Source organism: Equus asinus, unplaced genomic scaffold (assembly GCF_041296235.1).
Source record: "Equus asinus isolate D_3611 breed Donkey unplaced genomic scaffold, EquAss-T2T_v2 contig_800, whole genome shotgun sequence".
NCBI lineage: Eukaryota > Metazoa > Chordata > Mammalia > Perissodactyla > Equidae > Equus > Equus asinus.
Genome location: NW_027225517.1, coordinates 779,958 through 798,201, shown reverse-complemented (window position 1 = coordinate 798,201; position 18,244 = coordinate 779,958). Strand labels below are relative to the sequence as shown.

At 39.9% G+C, this 18,244-nt stretch overlaps 3 protein-coding genes across 3 annotated transcripts; all 3 read left to right on the top strand.

Annotated features, from left to right (window-relative positions):
• Window positions 1-421: 421 nt before the first annotated feature.
• On the top strand, window positions 422-1,357 carry LOC123277931 (olfactory receptor 4D10-like). Its single transcript, XM_070503746.1, has one exon. The coding sequence runs from the start codon at window positions 422-424 to the stop codon at window positions 1,355-1,357; it is 936 nt and encodes a 311-aa protein (XP_070359847.1).
• A 6,498-nt stretch (window positions 1,358-7,855) lies between these two features.
• Window positions 7,856-8,791, top strand: LOC123278079 (olfactory receptor 4D11-like). The gene has a single exon (XM_044750420.2). It carries the CDS (start codon window positions 7,856-7,858, stop codon window positions 8,789-8,791), a length of 936 nt encoding a protein of 311 aa, XP_044606355.2.
• An 8,161-nt stretch (window positions 8,792-16,952) lies between these two features.
• On the top strand, window positions 16,953-17,888 carry LOC123278075 (olfactory receptor 4D9-like). The gene has a single exon (XM_070503745.1). The coding sequence runs from the start codon at window positions 16,953-16,955 to the stop codon at window positions 17,886-17,888; it is 936 nt and encodes a 311-aa protein (XP_070359846.1).
• Window positions 17,889-18,244: the final 356 nt, after the last annotated feature.

Sequence of the window (18,244 nt, the reverse complement as noted above, 5' to 3'; positions counted from 1 at the left end):
ATAAGTCCTCAATGGCTGGAGCCATGTCTTCCTTATCTTTGTATATAGTGCTTCACACAATTCCAGACATTCAATAAATTTGTGTGGAATAAAAAATAATGATAAAATTTAAAAACTATAATAAATTAATAAAATAAAATATGCTATGGAATTTTAACTACTGAACATAAATGATATTATTTTCAAAAGTAGATTTATAGGGAAAGAATTATTGAATAACTTTGCATGTGATAATTTGGTTTGATCGTGAAACCGAAGGCAATCTCAAAAATTGGGACAAGTCAACAAATTGTAAACACTGGAACCACAGGAGGAACAATCTGAATTGGGTTCTTAGTGCTTAGAATGAAAACAAATTAAATAGCCAAACATTTTCATATGGAGTAGCTTGAAAACAAAGTGAGAGAAAGAAGGTGATTCAATGGAGCTGAAAAACTGCACCAGGGTCAAAGAATTTATTTTCCTTGACCTAACCCAGAATCAAGAACTGAACTGGGTCTTATTTCTTTTCCTACTTTGGGTGTATGTGACAACTCTGCTGGGAAATCTCCTCATCATGGTCACGGTGACCTGTGAATCTTGCCTTCACACCCCCATGTATTTTTTGCTCCGTAATTTGTCTATTGCCGACATCTGCTTTTCCTCCATCACAGCTCCCAAGGTTCTGGTGGACCTTCTGTCACAGAGAAAGACCATCTCCTTCAATGGGTGCTTCACTCAGATGTTTTTCTTCCACCTTGTTGGAGGGGTGGATGTATGTTCTTTGTCGGTGATGGCATTTGATCGCTATGTGGCCATCTCCAAGCCCCTGCACTACGTGACCATCATGAGCAGAGGGCGATGCACTGCCCTCATTGTAGCCTGCTGGCTGGGGGGCTTTGTCCACTCCATCGTGCAGATTTCCCTGTTGCTGCCCCTCCCCTTCTGTGGACCCAATGTTCTTGATACTTTCTACTGTGATGTCCCCCAGGTCCTCAAACTCGCCCATACTGACATTTTTGTGCTTGAGCTGCTGATGATTTCCAACAGTGGGCTGCTCTCCACACTGTGGTTTATCTTCCTGCTTGTGTCCTACACAGTCATCCTAATGACGCTGAGGTCTCAGGCAGGGGAGGGCAGGAGGAAGGCCATCTCCACCTGCACCTCACACATCACTGTGGTGACCCTGCACTTTGTGCCCTGTATCTATGTCTATGCCCGGCCCTTCAATGCCCTCCCCACAGATAAGGCCATCTCCATCACCTTCACTGTCATCTCCCCTCTGCTGAACCCCTTGATCTACACTCTGAGGAACCAGGAGATGAAGTCAGCCATCAGGAAACTGAGAAGAAGATGTGTACCTTCTGAGAGGATATAGACTGGTCGCTCACTCCTTCTCACCACCTTTGAAAATGTCCATCAAATAAACAGCATTGACTAAAGGATTTTTAAATAATTTTGATATTTCTACTAAGATGCACATGACTTTCAAAGATTCTGTTTGGCATGCAATAATAATGTAAAAAGATACGTTTCATGTTGCAAAAGGAAGCAGAGAAATCAAACTGTTAGCTGAAGAGTTGCATAATGCTTATGCAATAAAGCCTTGGAAGAAATAAAGAAAAGAGAATATGTATGCACTCAGAAATTTTATCACATTGGAATTGTTGTGGGGGTTTCGTTCAGCTCTATTGCATATAATTGAAAAATACAAATGTTGTTTATTTCAGATGTACAACTTGATGTTTTGATATACATATAGATTGTGAAATGATCATTGGGGGAAAATGGATTAAGGTGGGACCTCTCTTGGTTATTACTTACAACAACATGGAAATCTCCAATTGTCTAAATAAAATTAACAATAAGAAAAAGCAAACATATATATATATACTCAGACATTCCCACTATATTCTTGTTACCAGGAAGGGAGCTGAGAAACATAATGCAGCTTGGGCATTGGATTGCTAAGGTCTTTCATGAAGTAATCACATTTTAATGAAGTAAGCACACTCAAATTAAGTTCCTCCTCTGACTTTCTGATATGAGTAAATTAAATAACTATTACCTGAAGATTTTTCCGTCTGAAGCCCACACTCCAGTGGTTGAGTGCAAGTGCTTTGAAGCCAGCACAGCTTGAGTTAGAATGTGGACCCCAGTAACTATGGGTTCTATGACGTCATGTAGGTCCTTACCCTGACCTTCCTCTGAACCCCACACCTACTGACCACACTTCCATGACATTGCCTCAGCGACCGGGGCTCAGCTCAAGCACCACACTCAGGACCTTGTTTCCAATTCCCTGTCCTCCTTCCTCCTATTCCCCCAGTAGGGCTATGATTTATTTATTGCATCCCCAGCACCTGGCACAGCAAGTAGAACGTAGAAAACTGACCAAAAAATGGTTGAGTTAAAGAACTCAGTGAATGAATATCACCTCTCACTCCTTTCTGTTTCTCAAATCATTGGAGAATAGGAGTAAGAAAACAATGGATTTGTTATTATTCTCTGTTAACATGACTCCCTAAAAATGACAGAAACCTATGAAGCTGCTTCAGACTATGCATATACATTCAAAAAGTTGGCATGAACGGAAATACATTATTCAATACATGAACTTGGTTTTTATTTGTTTTCTTGTCCTGCTATTTACAGCATTTGGGAGTTTTTCTTTTTTGCCCTTCATTTCTGCAGGTAGATCCTAGATCTTAAAATTTTTGAAATTAGACAAATGTTCATGTCACAGTACAAATGTCAGTTCAAAAATCAGACATGCAAAGGTCCTCAGGTGGGGATGTGCCCAGGCCTTCATAAGAAGATGAGAGGAAGCAAGGAGGAGACAGGTAATAATTGTAGTCAGAGAGATAATGAGGCCACGGGATCAGGTCCTTAGGACCTTTTAGACATTGTGAGGATTTTGACTTTCACCTAAATAAGATGCGATGCATTTTGAAGAGCAGAATAGTGATGAATGTTTTAGCAGAAATGCAGTGCTTACTGTTATGAATAGACTGAGGTGGGGCAAGGACAAAAACAGGGAGACCAATTAAGAAGCTACTGCAAAAGTCCCATGAAAGAAATAATGAAGACACAACTTAGGGTAGTAACAGTGGAGGTGGTGAGAATGGTGAAGAACTCTGAAAGTCGAGCAAGTAGGAGTTGCTGATGGATCCAGTGTGGATTTCCTGGTGATGTGTATGTCCTGTGAGAACTCCATCACACACTTTCTTCATCCGCCCATTGAGATCTCCTTCACTCTCATCTACATAATCCTTTCAGGTCCAATGGCTCCTTCCAATACTTGTGTGTCACACTTGAGGAATTACCCTACATGGGTGAAACTGCCTAAGGAAGTTGTGCAGAATCCCTAAGAATAGGCATTTATGTCCCAACAGAAAAACTACCAGGGGAAACATCAGAGGTAAGGTGGAATTCTGGGTAAAGTGACCTAACAGGATTCTTGCTGAAGGCAGGCCAGGGTGATCAAATATCACTTGGGGCATGGTGGATGGTGAGGAACCTGATTACACACTGATGGTGATCAACATGGAGGGTGGGGGATTTTGGCTAAACTGAATTAGCAGAATTCTTGTTAAAATTTGACAATGCAGAGACAAGCATGGAGGTCCCAAAGTGGAGGCCTAGTTGAGAAGTTCAGGGGAGCCTGAGTAGAGTTTGGTCAAGGGGAGAATCTTTGTCACTGCTAAAAACTTTTAGATCCTACACAAAAAGTGTGTTCCTAAGGACATGTGCCTGAGTCACATCTTGATTACTCCCACTGAAACCACCTCGCCATCAGTAGAATTTTTCCACAACCACATCCAATTATATGCCCTCTGATAATTCTCACACTAGTTCTGAGATTGACAAATTGGTACATATGATGGAACACTGTGAATCAGTGTGGAAGAGCCAAGGAAATATTATTCCCTGAGTCTGCCCTTTTCCACATAAAGAAAGCCACTGAAATCACTGGCTTTCAGAGGGGTATTTAACAGAATTTTCTGAAGCCAAATGATTCCCAAGGTTCGTGTGAACATTGTTTAAGATGTTGGAGAAGGAGATTGGAAATTTTAGGTAAGAAACATAACTCTACATGAGTGTGAATGACTATGGTCTCTGAGCGTCAATGAATAAGCATGAGAAGAGGAGTGAGAAAAGCTGAAATCTAGATGGAATCGTTAAGATTAATAAATACACTTTGACTAAAAATAATGCAATATATACCCAAGATGCTGCATTCCAAGGTGAACTATCAGTGGCAGACAGCGCAGCTAAGAAATATGATCAAAGAAGATATTGTGAAAGGAGAGTCATAGAAATGAGTTCAGTTTGGAAGTAGGGAGGAGGAAACTCTTTTTTCCTGGGATCCCTTGAATTGCACAAACGAGATTTTTCTCATGCTTATTTCATGTAGATGGATCTCCTCAAACTGAAATGCTAAATTTAAAACTAGAAAGAAAATAAAATATTTCAAAAAAAGTTGAAAGAATAGGACAATGAACACCTACATGCCTGTCCTTAGATTTATCAAGAACTAAAATTTTTTTTTTACAACAATGATTTTCTTTCCATGCCTACATATTTGCATCCTTTTCTTTCCAGCCAAACCTCCCACTCATCAGCAACTGTTATATATTCAAGTGGTCCCCTAAAGCCAGGTCTCCCCTTCTCTCCACTCCCATGTGCCCCAAACATAAATGTCACCTCCTCCATGCAGCTTCCTCTGAGCCTCTTGGTGAGAAATCACCCTTTTCTCACACACAGCTCATCTGTCTTATGACGGTCCCCATCACACCCGTATCACTATTATATTTCAGTTGTTTCTCCACTGGTTTGGGATTATATTCATTTCTCTCAAATAACCTAGACCTCTGCCAATTTTTTATCAATATTTGTTAAATAATGAAATGGAGTAAAAATAGCAGAAAAATGGAGCAGAAGGTGGAGGATGTTGTCTGAATTACGAAAGGTAGTTTGTGAACATGGACCTATTCCTTTCTGACAAACAGGCCTGACTTGGAGTATGAGGTACTGTACCTTCTACCCTTCTGTGTAGACCATTGTCTATGGTTTACGTGGAGGTCCCTGTGGAGTGTTTTCATAACTAGGTAGGACCTCCTCAATATCTGTAGTAACTAGATTGAGTTGGTGTTTTCTGGTGATCATTTCCCCACTTTAGTCAGAATTGATAGCTCAGCTACTAATTAGTTCAACACACTCTATTTCCTGATAAGCCTCCTGGGTTAAGGTTACCCAGCATAATACAAATCACAACAGATAAGCAGCCATGTGTGCTGAGACTCTGCATATGTTAATTCACCTAATCCCCATAACTTCCCTGTGAGGTGGATATTACTATAATCCCCATTCCACAGATGAAGAAGTGGAGACTCCATGAGGTCTCTCACTCACCCAAATGACACAGTGACAAAGCCAGGACTTGAGCACAGATAACTCTCACTGCAGAGACCTGCACCAGATTTCTCTGGTCTGCTAAGATGATGTCAGATAAGAAACCAAACCAAGCAAGCACTTTCCTTGCTACCATACACTGAAACCACCCTCTGGGCCACTCTCACTGACAGTAAAAGAAAAATACCCCCTATTTTCCCCCAAAAAAGTATGTTTTGTTGAAGCTGTTTTAGAAAACATATTCTAGAAAATGTACAGCTCCTCTAAAAGATTGTCAGTACATTTAAAGGAGCTGTGTGCCTGTGACAGTTACTAACCTGGAGTTTTACTTTAAGGTAACACACACATAAGCACACTTATTGCTTAGGCAATGCTCTAAGTATTGATGCTTTTGCATAGATTAATTCATTTAATCCTCACAAAAATCACACAAGGAAGATGCTATTGTTTCCAAATACTGATGCGGAAGCTGAGGCCAAAGGGGTAAAGTAACTTCTCTTATACCATAACCAGTAAGTACCCAGCTGGGATTTGAACAGGCTGTGTGATGCCAGAGGCTGCCAGGTACCTGCCTGCATGCTCTGATTACTCTTGGTGGCTTGTTTAGTCTCCCATATTAAGTAGACTTTAAACAAAATTACATACAGAAGAAAGACAACTTGAACAGAAAGTGAGCTAGGTGAAAATAAATTTCTTCATTTGAACTGGAAAACCCACCCCAAAAGTGAAAGAAGTGACTTTCATCTTTCTTTTCTTTCTGATTATGGTAATAAAAAAGAGATAAACTGTAAAGAAAGAAATTAAGTCCCTTTCAAGGATTCACAAAAAATAAGAAAGGAATTCAAAAGCAAAATGATTAGATTGTAAGCACACACTTAACATTTTAGGAAACTGATAAACTGTTTTCAAAAGTGGTTGCATCATTGTACATTCCCACCAGAGTTACAATTCCTCTACATTTTTGTCAACTCTTCATATATCCATCTTCTTTATTTTAGCCATTTTAGTAGATGTGTACTGTTATCTCACTATGGCTTTCATTTACATTTCCCCAGTGATGAATGATGTTGAGCATGTTTTCATGTGCTTATCGGCCATCCCTATATCTTCTTGTTGAAGTGCCTGTTCAAAGCATTTGCCCCGTTTTTTAATTAGGTGGTTTGTTTTCCTATTGAATTTTAAGAGTTACAACCATCCCATTCTTAGGTACGTACCTAAGAGAAATGGGAACATATGTCCACACAAAGACCTATACACGAACATTCATAAAAGCTTTATGTGTAATAGCCAAAAACTAGAAACAATCCAAAGATTCATCAACAGGCAAACTGAAAAACAAAATGTGGCACATGCATACTATAAAAAGGAAAAAAATATTGGCGCATGCAAAAACATGGATGTATTTTGTAAGTGAAAGAAGCCAAACAAAAAGAGAGTACACATTGTAGGATTCCATTTATAGAAAGTTCTAGAAAACACAAACTAATACATAGCGACAGAGCACAGATCAATGGTTACCTGAAGAAGGAAGGGCAGAAGGGACATATTATAAATGGCCACAAAGACATTTTTGCATTGATAAATATATTAACTATCTTCAACACAGTGATGATTTCGTGGGTATACGCTTATGTCAAAATTTATCAAGGTGTACGCTTCAAACATATGATTCTATTTTATGTCAATGACAGCACAATAAAAAAATAGCATTTAGGAAATAAATTTGACCAGTGAACATAAGAGAAGCTCTGCGTTACCACTTTTATTTCATAGCTGAGGAGTTATTCAACTCCAGGGCTTTTGGTACCTAAAGTAGTTTAAAGTAAAGACAGAAACAAAGAAATCCATTTAAGGAAGATAAGAACAATAGAGAAGAATTTTACAGCTTTAAAATTTTCTAATTTTTCACAGCATTAAACTTGTGATTCAAAAAAAGGAGGAGTGCTTCTGTGAAATTCAGTTGAAGGACAACCATGTTGCAGATAGGAGTTCTTAAAGTATTTAAACGGAGCACCCAGTCTGGAAAAAAACCCATACTCGTGCGGATCCTCAAAGGACCCCCGTCGTACCTAATAGGCATTGTCTTATCCACACACCAAACTGCATCCATTTTTGTATCCCTTGTGCCAAAATACTCCATTTCTGAATATTTAACATTCACTTGTTTATCTTGGATACTTGGAACTTATATTCTGAGAACACTATTTTTATGCATTTTCTGAAATACTTATAAATTACAGAAGAAGACAATAACTAAATGCATGCTTGTGTAATGAGATGTCATGTAGGACATGTTAGCAATAACCTTGGAAAGGCTCTTCATGTACTGATAACACCTCACTAGTTTTCTGACCTAATACCTGACTCTGTAAACATGAATCTATTAAGGGAAAGTAAACACTTTCTGAAATAACACTTTTAATTTTTTCCAAGCAATACGAAGAAGAAGAAATATGATTCAATGGAGTTGGGAAATGGCACCAGGGTAAAAGAATTTATATTTCTAGGACTTACTCAGTCACAAGATCTGAGTTTGGTCTTATTTATTTTCTTGTGTTTTGTGTACATGACAACTCTGCTGGGAAACCTCCTCATCATGGTCACTGTGACCTGTGAGTCTCGCCTTCACACCCCCATGTACTTCCTGCTCCGCAATCTAGCCATCCTTGACATCTGCTTCTCCTCCATCACTGCTCCAAAGGTCCATGCAGACCTTCTGTCAAAGATAAAGACCATATCCTATACTACCTGCATGATGCAAATATTTTTCTTCCACCTGCTTGGTGGAGCGGATATTTTCTCTCTCTCTGTGATGGCATTTGATCGCTACGCAGCCATCTCCAAGCCCCTGCATTATGTCACCATCATGAGTAGGGGACGATGCACTGCCCTCATTTTGGCTTCCTGGGTGGGGGGCTTTGTCCACTCCATCATGCAAATTTCCCTGTTGCTGCCCCTCCCTTTCTGTGGACCCAATGTTCTTGACACTTTCTACTGCGATGTCCCCCAGATCCTCAAACTCGCCTGTACAGACACCTTTGCACTTGAGCTCCTGATGATTTCCAACAATGGCTTAGTGACTACCCTGTGGTTTATCTTCCTGCTTGTGTCCTACACAGTCATCCTAATGATGCTGAGGTCTCAGGCAGGGGAGGGCAGGAGGAAAGCCATCTCCACCTGCACCGCACACATCACGGTGGTGACCCTGCACTTTGTGCCCTGCATCTATGTCTACGCCCGGCCCTTCACTGCCCTCCCCACAGATAAAGCCATCTCTGTCACCTTCACTGTCATCTCCCCTCTGATGAACCCCTTGATCTACACTCTGAGGAACCAAGAAATGAAGTCAGCCATGAAGAGACTGAAGAGAAGACTCATGCCTTCTGTGGTGGAATAGAGTAAGAGTTTCCAACCTCTTCATCACCAAGGACTAAATACATTATTTTTCCCACAAGTTCTATTTACATACTCAAATATGTTGTCAATAAACTAATATACATTTACTAGGTAACAATTTATTTTCCTAGTAAAGTTAATAGGTTGCTGGTAACCCAAGCTTCTGGTAAGCATGAAGGAACTAGTGTTATACGTTTGAGCTCATTGATGTATTTCCATTCGAAGATCAAAGTAACAATGTGTCAATCAGGACAACTATATGGCAAGTGAAGAGAATGATTGAATCCATCTCCTTTTCAAGAGGTAGGTAAACAGAAGCCTAGAGTTAGAGTGATTTGCTCAAGATCCCACATCCACTTAATTACAGAGATAAGTCTTCATATACCCGATTGATTGCTCTTAAACTATGTGGATGTAATTTATTACATTACTGGACCTGTCTATGCCAAACTGTGATCCTGTTCTAGAAAGATTTCATGATCAGTGCATCTGAAGCACACATATATGGGGACATATGGCCCATCACAGATTAAGACATTTTTTCTGCTTAGTTGAACTCTACATGGGCTTGTGACCTCTTGAGAACCTCAAAGGCGCACAATGGTTGTCCTCCTGGATTCCTATCAGGAATGAAGAAGGCTTGAAAGATTTCCAATAATGGCCTACAGGGATTTATCTCATGCAGAACTACATGTACCAGATTCACATTCTTGTGGTAGGTTTAGACAAAGGCAGAACCTCAGAGATCCTACACAAAGAGCAAGCCATTCTCATTATTCCAAAACTGATCTTCTAGTCCAGCCTTACCAGGGCCAATCTCAGATTGGCTTCTCCATTGAGAATTTACACTCTTCCCACTTCTCACTGCCCAAGAGAGAAAGGAAGGATTAAAGAAGATAAAACCCTAAACAGTCTGTTTTTCAATCTATTGGTGTTTGTGAAGAAGTATAGGCTAGTGTTTTTGTCTGGGAAATCATGGTAAAAGTAAACCATTATAGCTGAATGCTCTAACCTCAGAGTCATATAGCCTTGGGTCCAAATCCTATCTCTGCCATCCCCCAGTTGCCTAATCTTGAGCAGGTTATTTTATGTCTTCAGAAGTCATAGGTCACCTATAAAAAGGTACTTATTTACATGTCATGGAGTTGTTGTCAGGGTTAAAATGAGATGGTATATGTGAAACATACAATGCCTGGCAGGTAGTATATGCTCAGTGAAAGGCTAATGTCATTATTAATATCATCCAAATGGCTGTGCATTACGCACATTCTGACCCAACCCTAACCCTAATCCCCATCGACCTGTTACACTCTTCTCCTACAGGACCCATACTCCTCATTATTGGGAAAAAACTGATGGGGTAGAAAACATGGGAATGTACGTTGAATTCAAAGCATCTTTCATCTTAAAATTTCCAGCTTTTGGTCATTAAAATATGACAATAGCTTTGCTTATTATTGTTACAACTTAAAGAGTCATCCAGAAACTGTTGAGATAAAGCATAGGAGAGTTTCATATTAAAAGAAGGTAATGGGTCAAATATAAACCCTTGGCTTCTAGAGTAGAGATAAGGGATCAGAACAAGATGTCAGAGCACCCAGGACAGAGAAGGGCCCAAGTAGAGTTAGCCAAAGTATATTGAGCGTTGAGGACAAAATTTACTTATGTCCCACTTTGGATCTGGAATGGCACCATAAGCATTCATTGCCAAACTGGTTCAATTCATTGCAATTGCTTGTCACCTGGTCTATCAATACTAAATTTTTACAATATTAACCTGCTTCCCCTAAAATGAAAATTCTAAGAATAATTCACATTTGTCGAGTCACCGTTCACAAGGTCCTGCTTCCTTTGCTCAGGCAGCACTGGTCGCGAGTCTCTAAGCTTTCCTATATGAAATTGCCTATGAAAAATGCATACCACAAACTACTTTATAGTCTATTTCATGCCAACGTGTCCTTTTCTCTCCTTCCTATGTCTCGTGACTTACTCAAATCAGATTTTTATCACTATGTCAGAATTGGATGGCACCAAAGATCTATGGGGTCTGAATCACTAACTGTATCTCAGAAGCATAACCCCAAGAGACCAAGAACCAAAGAACCCTTGCCATATCACTGTCCCTGAGACTTCCTCAAGCCACGTTTAAACACACAACACAATCTGATTCAATAATCCAGGGGAAGGGGAAAGAATTACATCTGATTACAAAAACATCTATCATTGATCTGGATGGTGTAAAATCCAAAGGTGGGCTGCATTTTTTCCAACTAAATCAGCCTTTATTATTTTTAAGCTCTGCTGCTAAGACCCATGCAAAAGTCGACTGGCTGCTCTGGACACACACATAGCTTTCAAAATACCCTTTCTTACATTGCTCCCTGAATCAAATATTTCAATGATCAACATCTCTGGGTACCTGTGAACACAATAACATAAAATAATTCTGAAGTAATTAACCTGATGAATATCAACAGCTGTCACTAGGCTACCTTCCTAGATTCTAAGGGAGCTGTGGGTCTTAGAGATGTAGATTAATATGATTGTGTGGTATAAATGAACACATTGCATTCAACGAAATTGGACATATAAATCCACATCAATCAATCTCTGACAGCTGCCCTGACAGTAGCCACAAAGATTTGATTTTTCCATTACTACTCTTTTAATTAAGCTTTACATCTCAGTCAATTAAAGCAAAGCAATTTTGGTTAGAAGGAAGACAGCACAGCCCCTGGTGTAGTTTAAAATGCTTTCTTCTTGAACCAAGAGGGATGATGCACTGTCTAGAGAAACATATGTGTACTGAAAGTGCACTGGTGCCTCTGCATGTACATGTGAGATGGAACATGGAGATGAGGGAGAGAGAGGAGGAGGGCTTGATGACATTTTAATGACTCCCACAGGAACTCCATTGAATTGGTCACTCAGTTTCCACATCCATATGCAACTATATTCCCTTTATTGATTACTTTAATAGGCTTGTGGCTGACAGACTAATAGACGTAGTTGAGTCATGGTAAGGCAAAGTGGAATTGTTGAATGATATGATTCCCTGAGGTTGCCATTTCCCATATGAAGGAAGAAGATAAAAAAAAATCACTAGCCTTGAGCTAGGCTTTCCATTAAACAATGAATTTCCCCAGAACCTACATCTTATAAGATGCAGTTGGAGCATTATAAGAGGATCAATTTCCCACTTGAAGACTGATGTCAGTTAGTGTTGGTGTGTGTGAACTTCTAAAACTGATAAGCTGTTAGGGCTTATTTGTCAAAAATGCTGCCATTGTGTGGAATGTTCCTTTTGAAACCAAAACTCTTAATGAAGAAAAGAAAAAGGTTAGTTTTTCATGACTAGGAAATTGGGAGGTGTGGCTTGAAAAATATTAGAAGGTCAGTTGACTCAAGGGGATGGGATGTATTCTACTTGGCATGATGTTGAGGTTGAAAATTATTTGAAGGCAATTGAGAAGGTGTTCATATCCCCAGCTCTCAGGAGGGTGATTGCCTTGAAAAACAGCACTCTAAAAGCCTTCCTAAATTCATTATATGCTTCCTAGCCAGCTTTGCTTCTTGTCTGGAAGTAGAAGTTTGGGGCTTTAAGCAAGGTCTTTGAATGGCTAGCTTATCTGTGTCCTCATGTGCAACTGAATATGAATAATGTTCCTAAAATTTTTAGAGATTCATTCAAGAGTAGAGGCTTTTCAATGTTAAGAAAGAGAAAAAGGAGCAGCATTTCCTCAGTGGGAAGCTGGAGTATAGGGATAACATTCAGTTTGCAGGTTCTTACGAGATGCTTGATAAGCTTCTTTCCAAAGGATGGTCCCCTTTGGTGTGATTTTTAAGAAATCCTGTGATCCTTACTTTGACCTTGCAACACATAAAATTATATTTCTCTATCCATTTGCCCCCTTCCTCCTCTTATATGCATGAGTTTCACTACAATGTGCATAATCCTATACTTTCAAAGTATCCTTCCCACTCTTTACAAAAAGACAGCATCCATAGGAACAGACCAGATCCATTGCTTTTGAGAGTTCATGTTTGAGGAGATGCTACTCAGAACTCATTTCCCCTGCCACTGAAGCACTATGAAGCTGATCCAGGCAGTTGGTTGAGGTACCCACAATGACTATAAAATTTGCTTTCTTCAAACTCTGCTTTTTTTTTTTCAGAGTCACTTCTGACATCATCTCATACTATGGCAGTCTCAGTCACAGCTCTCACTCACCACCTGCAGGCTCCTTACACCCACAGACTAACTTGTTTTGAAAAAGATTTTTCTGAGCCTTTTTCTTTGTACCATTTTCTGGGAAGGGCTGATCAACACTGGGAAGAACTATAGTTGCAGTAGTTAAGAGCATAAGTCTTTGGAATGAGACAAATCTAGGATTGAGACCTGGCTTTACCAGCTGGGAGACCTTGAGCAAGTTACTTAATCTTTCTGTGTCTCAGTTTCTCATCTATAAAATCAAGACAATAATATCAATTTCACATGGATATTATAGGTTTTGGAGAGATAAAATGAAGCAGTCAGTACAAGAATCACTCCACAAAAGTTTTCTAAAAACAAACTTCAGCAAAGCAGACCTCCATTATTTTGCCAACATTTACATAATGTTGAGACCTTGAAAGTAGCATGGACCCCCCTGGGGCCTGATATCAAGATGATTGGATTTGTAAATGAGGATTATAATCTATTTTCTTTCCATAAAGGATTGTAATATAAATAACTATATCTAAACTGCATACACAAATTTATTTATGTTTCTAAGGAGGTGTATGATACAATACTCTGATTTTTTGAACACGTCTTAGCACAAATTCATAAGTGAAAAAGAAAAAAGTCCCTAGAGGAGAGAGAGTATTTGTCACTTACCTCAAGTGTTGAGAAGAGGGCTTTGAACGACACAATCAATAGCAAGATGAACCAGTCCCAGACAACCCCACAGATGAACCTGGCATGTATAAGGAAAGAAGCACTCACCTGGAGCTGATGAGACTGGCAAAATCAGATTCCTCAGCTGCTTTCAGTTTCCTAAACAGACATACAATCTCATCTATTCCTTAGAAGCACCTTGTGTATGAGGTAGGTCTCATTATTTTCGTGTGGTAGATAAATTATAGTGGTGCAGGCTGAGAATTGACTCTAAGCCATTCCCTGTGGAACTCCCATGTATTTCTCATGAGTTTGGTACAATTATGGAGTGATTTGCCCAAGGCCACACCAACTAGGAAGGTGGTAAAATCCAAATTGCCTGACTGTTCCAGAGGATCCACACATGTGTATCCAAAATGCAAGTGTGGGATATGATACTGTTCAGCACACCTCCTGGATGGAGTTTACAAACATCGTATGCCCAAATGGGGCTATTTTCATATACATCCTCATGATTTTGGACCTCCTCCCTTTTCTTTCTGCCGACTCCACCACCTGCAACACTCTTATTGTCTTAACTGTAAACCTCCTGATGAAAAGATCTATGTTTGAGTCGCCTTTCACTCAAAAAGACCATCTCAATGTCATTATGATGGTTAATTTCTGTCAACTTGACAGGCGACATGGCACCCAGATTAAACATTATTTCTGGGTGTGTCTCTGAGAGTGTTTCCAGATGAGATTAGCAGTTGAATAGATGGACTCCGTAAAGCAGACTAATTGCCTTCTCAATTAAGATACACATCATCCAATTCACTGAGGGTCTGAGTAGAACAAAAGGTGGAGGAAGGAGAAATGTGCCCCATTTTCCCTGCCTCACAGCGTGAGCTGGGACATCTCATCTCATTGTCTCCTTCCCTCGGACTGCGATTTACACATTGCCTTCCCTACTTCTCAGGTCATCAAACTAGCACTGAATTATACCATCAGCCTTCCGGGGTCTCCAACTTGCAGACAGCAGATCTTGGGACTTCTCAGCTTCCATAATCACGTGAGCCAACTCTTCATTATAATTTTACCTTGTATATCTATATATGTCCTATTGATTCTGTTGCTCTGCTGAACCCTCATACGGTCACAGAAATAGCTAGAAGAAGGAAGCAAAGAAGGAAAGAGAAACAGGGGAGGAAAAGAAAGGAGGAAAGGAGAGCACAAGTGACAACGTAATCTATGAGGCTTGTTGCAGTGGTTTCCTCAGCAGAAGATTTGAAAACCATTGACTTATCAGTCCAATATCCAAAAGGAAGATTCTAGAGTGGACTGCTGTCATTCATTAAAATCTGTTTCCACACTCTAGATTAACTGAACAGTGCTTTAGGGGTGATTTCTCCACCTTCTAGCCATGGTAAGTATAGTGTAGGGAATTCTTACATCTGAGATGCTAGAGACCTGAAATTTCCCACAATCGTTATTCTGAACATGTGTTCGTATCACTCTGTGCCATTGACATAAACACCAAAGACGAGGAGACTGAGATGAATCCGAACTGATGACCATGGAATCCGAAAGGAGGCTCTTATCTTATTCTTCCAGGTCAGCAAAAATGAGAGTGCTGCTTGGGGAAACATGGTCTTTTAAGGATTTTTTTCTGAGGTTTAAAGAACAAAGTAAAGAAAACATAGAGAAACAAAAATCAGAATCTGAGAAGGCACTACATGTGGACAGAAGGGCAACCTGCCTAACACAAGAATTCGGGAGGACCTAAAGTCTGTGGGTGAGAAAAAGATAAAAAGGTAACTCAAGTTGTAGCTGGTAAAGGCTGTAACTATATAACTATAAAAGTAACCATTATGAAGTGGGTCGTCAATTAAACCTCACTTGGATGAAAGTCATTCTTTAGACATGAGATTAAAATGTTATAATCACCATGTTCATTATTTTTAACTTTCTGCTGAAGGATAATATACAAACATACAGAAAAATGCACATTAGTGTACAGCTCAATGAATTTTCACACAAGCAATAAATTTTTGTAACAAGCACCTAGATTAAGAAACAGAACATTCTCAGTAGTTCAAAATCCTCCCTCATATTTCCTTTAGTTTGGTATACTTTTTGTTCTTTATGTGAACAAAATAAGTGGGTGCACACTCTGTTGTGCCTGGCTTAGACTCTACATTGTGCTTATGAGACATTTGTGTTGTTTCATGTACCATACATTGATCATTCCCATGGCTCTATGGTATTGTATGAATTTAACAATTTATTTATCTTTTCTACTGTTGATGGGCATTTGCGTCATTTCCAGTTTGAGGCAATTACAAACAGTGCTTCTATGAATATTCTAGGATACATCTTGGTGGAGATGACATATGCACATATGTACATACTTCCTAGGAGTGAAATAGATTATTCTGAGGACGGAGATGTATCCTCAGAAAAATCAATACGTACAACTGAATGAACTATATATATGTATCCATTCTAAGATAGGTGATTAGATAGATATACATAGATATAGGTATAGATATGGATATGGATATAGATAATGGCGTTAGCAGATATAATCAGACAGCAAAGTGATTCTCCCGATTTGCACACCCACCAGCAGGCTATGAGAGGTTCCAGTTGTTCCACGTCTTCACCATCACAAGATATTTTTCATCTTTTTCAGTTTAGCCATTTTGGTATGTAGGTAGTAGTTCCTTGCTGTAATTTCAATTTACATTTCCCTGATAATTCATGAAGTTGAATTGGAATTTGAATATCCTCCTTGGTAAAGTTTTGGTTAGTGTCTTTGCTGTTTTCTCTTTCAACATCTATCGTTCTTTACTGATTTGTAAAATTCTTTACATATTTTGGACCTGAAGCTTTTCTTAGTATACGTATTGTAAATATCCTCCCATTTGCAGGTTGTCTGTTAATTCGCATAATGGTGTCTTTTGTGAAGAAACATTCTTCATATCAAATTCATGCTTATTTTTTAATAACTGTCATATTTTGTATTAAAAGTACAATTGAATAGGTTCACGGATCTGTCACCTGTGTTTCAGTGGCCACAGTGATAGAACCTACCTGTTTGGATGACTGAGTCAAAAACCTGGGTCCTCTTCCACTGGTGGCACAGAATTGCAGGCACGGCCACATACATAAAAGATGAACTTCCTCCCCAGGAAAGCATCAGACGCAAGTGACAGAAAGACAACAGTAGATTTCATAAAACTTTCTTTAACTGCACTTTTATTTCTTCCAGAGATATACTTCAAAAAGGATCTGGGACCCAATGGAGCAGGGAAATTATACCACAGTGAAAGAATTTATTTTCCTGGGAATTACCCAGTCTCGAGAGCTGAGCTGGGTCTCATTTGTCTTCTTGTTTTTCGTGTACATGACAACTCTGATGGGAAACCTCCTCATCATGGTTACAGTTACCTGCGAAGCTCACCTTCACACTCCCATGTACTTCCTGCTCCGCAATCTATCTGTTCTTGACATCTGCTTTTTCTCCATCACAGCGCCTAAGGTCCTAGCTGATCTTCTGTCAGAGAGAAAAACCATCTCCTTCAGTGGCTGTGTCACTCAAATGTTCTTCTTCCACCTTCTGGGAGGTGCGGATGTTTTTTCTCTCTCTGTGATGGCATTTGATCGCTACATAGCCATCTCAAAACCCCTCCATTATATGACCATCATGAATAGGGGACGATGCGCTAGCCCGGTTGTGGCCTCCTGGGTGGGGGGCTTTGTCCACTCCATTGTGCAAATTTCCCTCTTGCTGCCCCTCCCCTTCTGTGGACCCAATGTTCTTGCCACTTTCTACTGTGATGTCCCCCAGGTGCTCAAACTCGCCTGCACTGACACCTTCACTCTGGAGCTCCTGATGATCTCTAATAATGGATTGGTCAGTTGGTTTATATTCTTCTTTCTCCTCATATCCTACACAGTCATCCTGAGGATGCTGAGATCTCATACCGGAGAGGGCAGGAGGAAAGCCATCTCCACCTGCACCTCACACATCACTGTGGTGACCCTGCACTTTGTGCCCTGCATCTATGTCTATGCCCGGCCCTTCACTGCCCTCCCCACAGATACTGCCATTTCTGTCACCTTCACTGTCATCTCTCCGTTGCTCAATCCTATGATCTACACCCTGAGAAATCAGGAAATGAAGTCAGCCATGAGGAAACTAAAGAAACGACTATGGCATTCAGAAAAGATTTAAATTCTATGAGGATGTGCTAACACTGAAATTTAAAGATAGATATTAAATTTCACTTCCTCAAAATGTCCAGAGATCACCTTAAAGCCAAGAAGAAAGGGGCATCTATGGATACCATGGGGTCCTAAAAGAGGCTGGTCCTATAGTACGTACTGGGGACCCATGGGTGATACCACTTTAAGGTGAGACCCATTATGTCTTCCACTACTCGCTTTCAATTATTCATTCCACATATATTTACAGAGTACATATTATGTGCTTGGCAGAGGTGGGATTCAGACTGCTGCAGAAAGATTAAAGATAGTCACTGTCCTACAGGCACACTCCAAGATGCTATAAGAGGATATGGACAAAGTGCA

Bases quoted from the DNA above. Each gene is read 5' to 3' on its own strand.
- LOC123277931 (XM_070503746.1), top strand. From the start codon at position 422: ATGGAGCTGAAAAACTGCACCAGGGTCAAAGAATTTATTTTCCTTGAC.
- LOC123278079 (XM_044750420.2), top strand. From the start codon at position 7,856: ATGGAGTTGGGAAATGGCACCAGGGTAAAAGAATTTATATTTCTAGGA.
- LOC123278075 (XM_070503745.1), top strand. From the start codon at position 16,953: ATGGAGCAGGGAAATTATACCACAGTGAAAGAATTTATTTTCCTGGGA.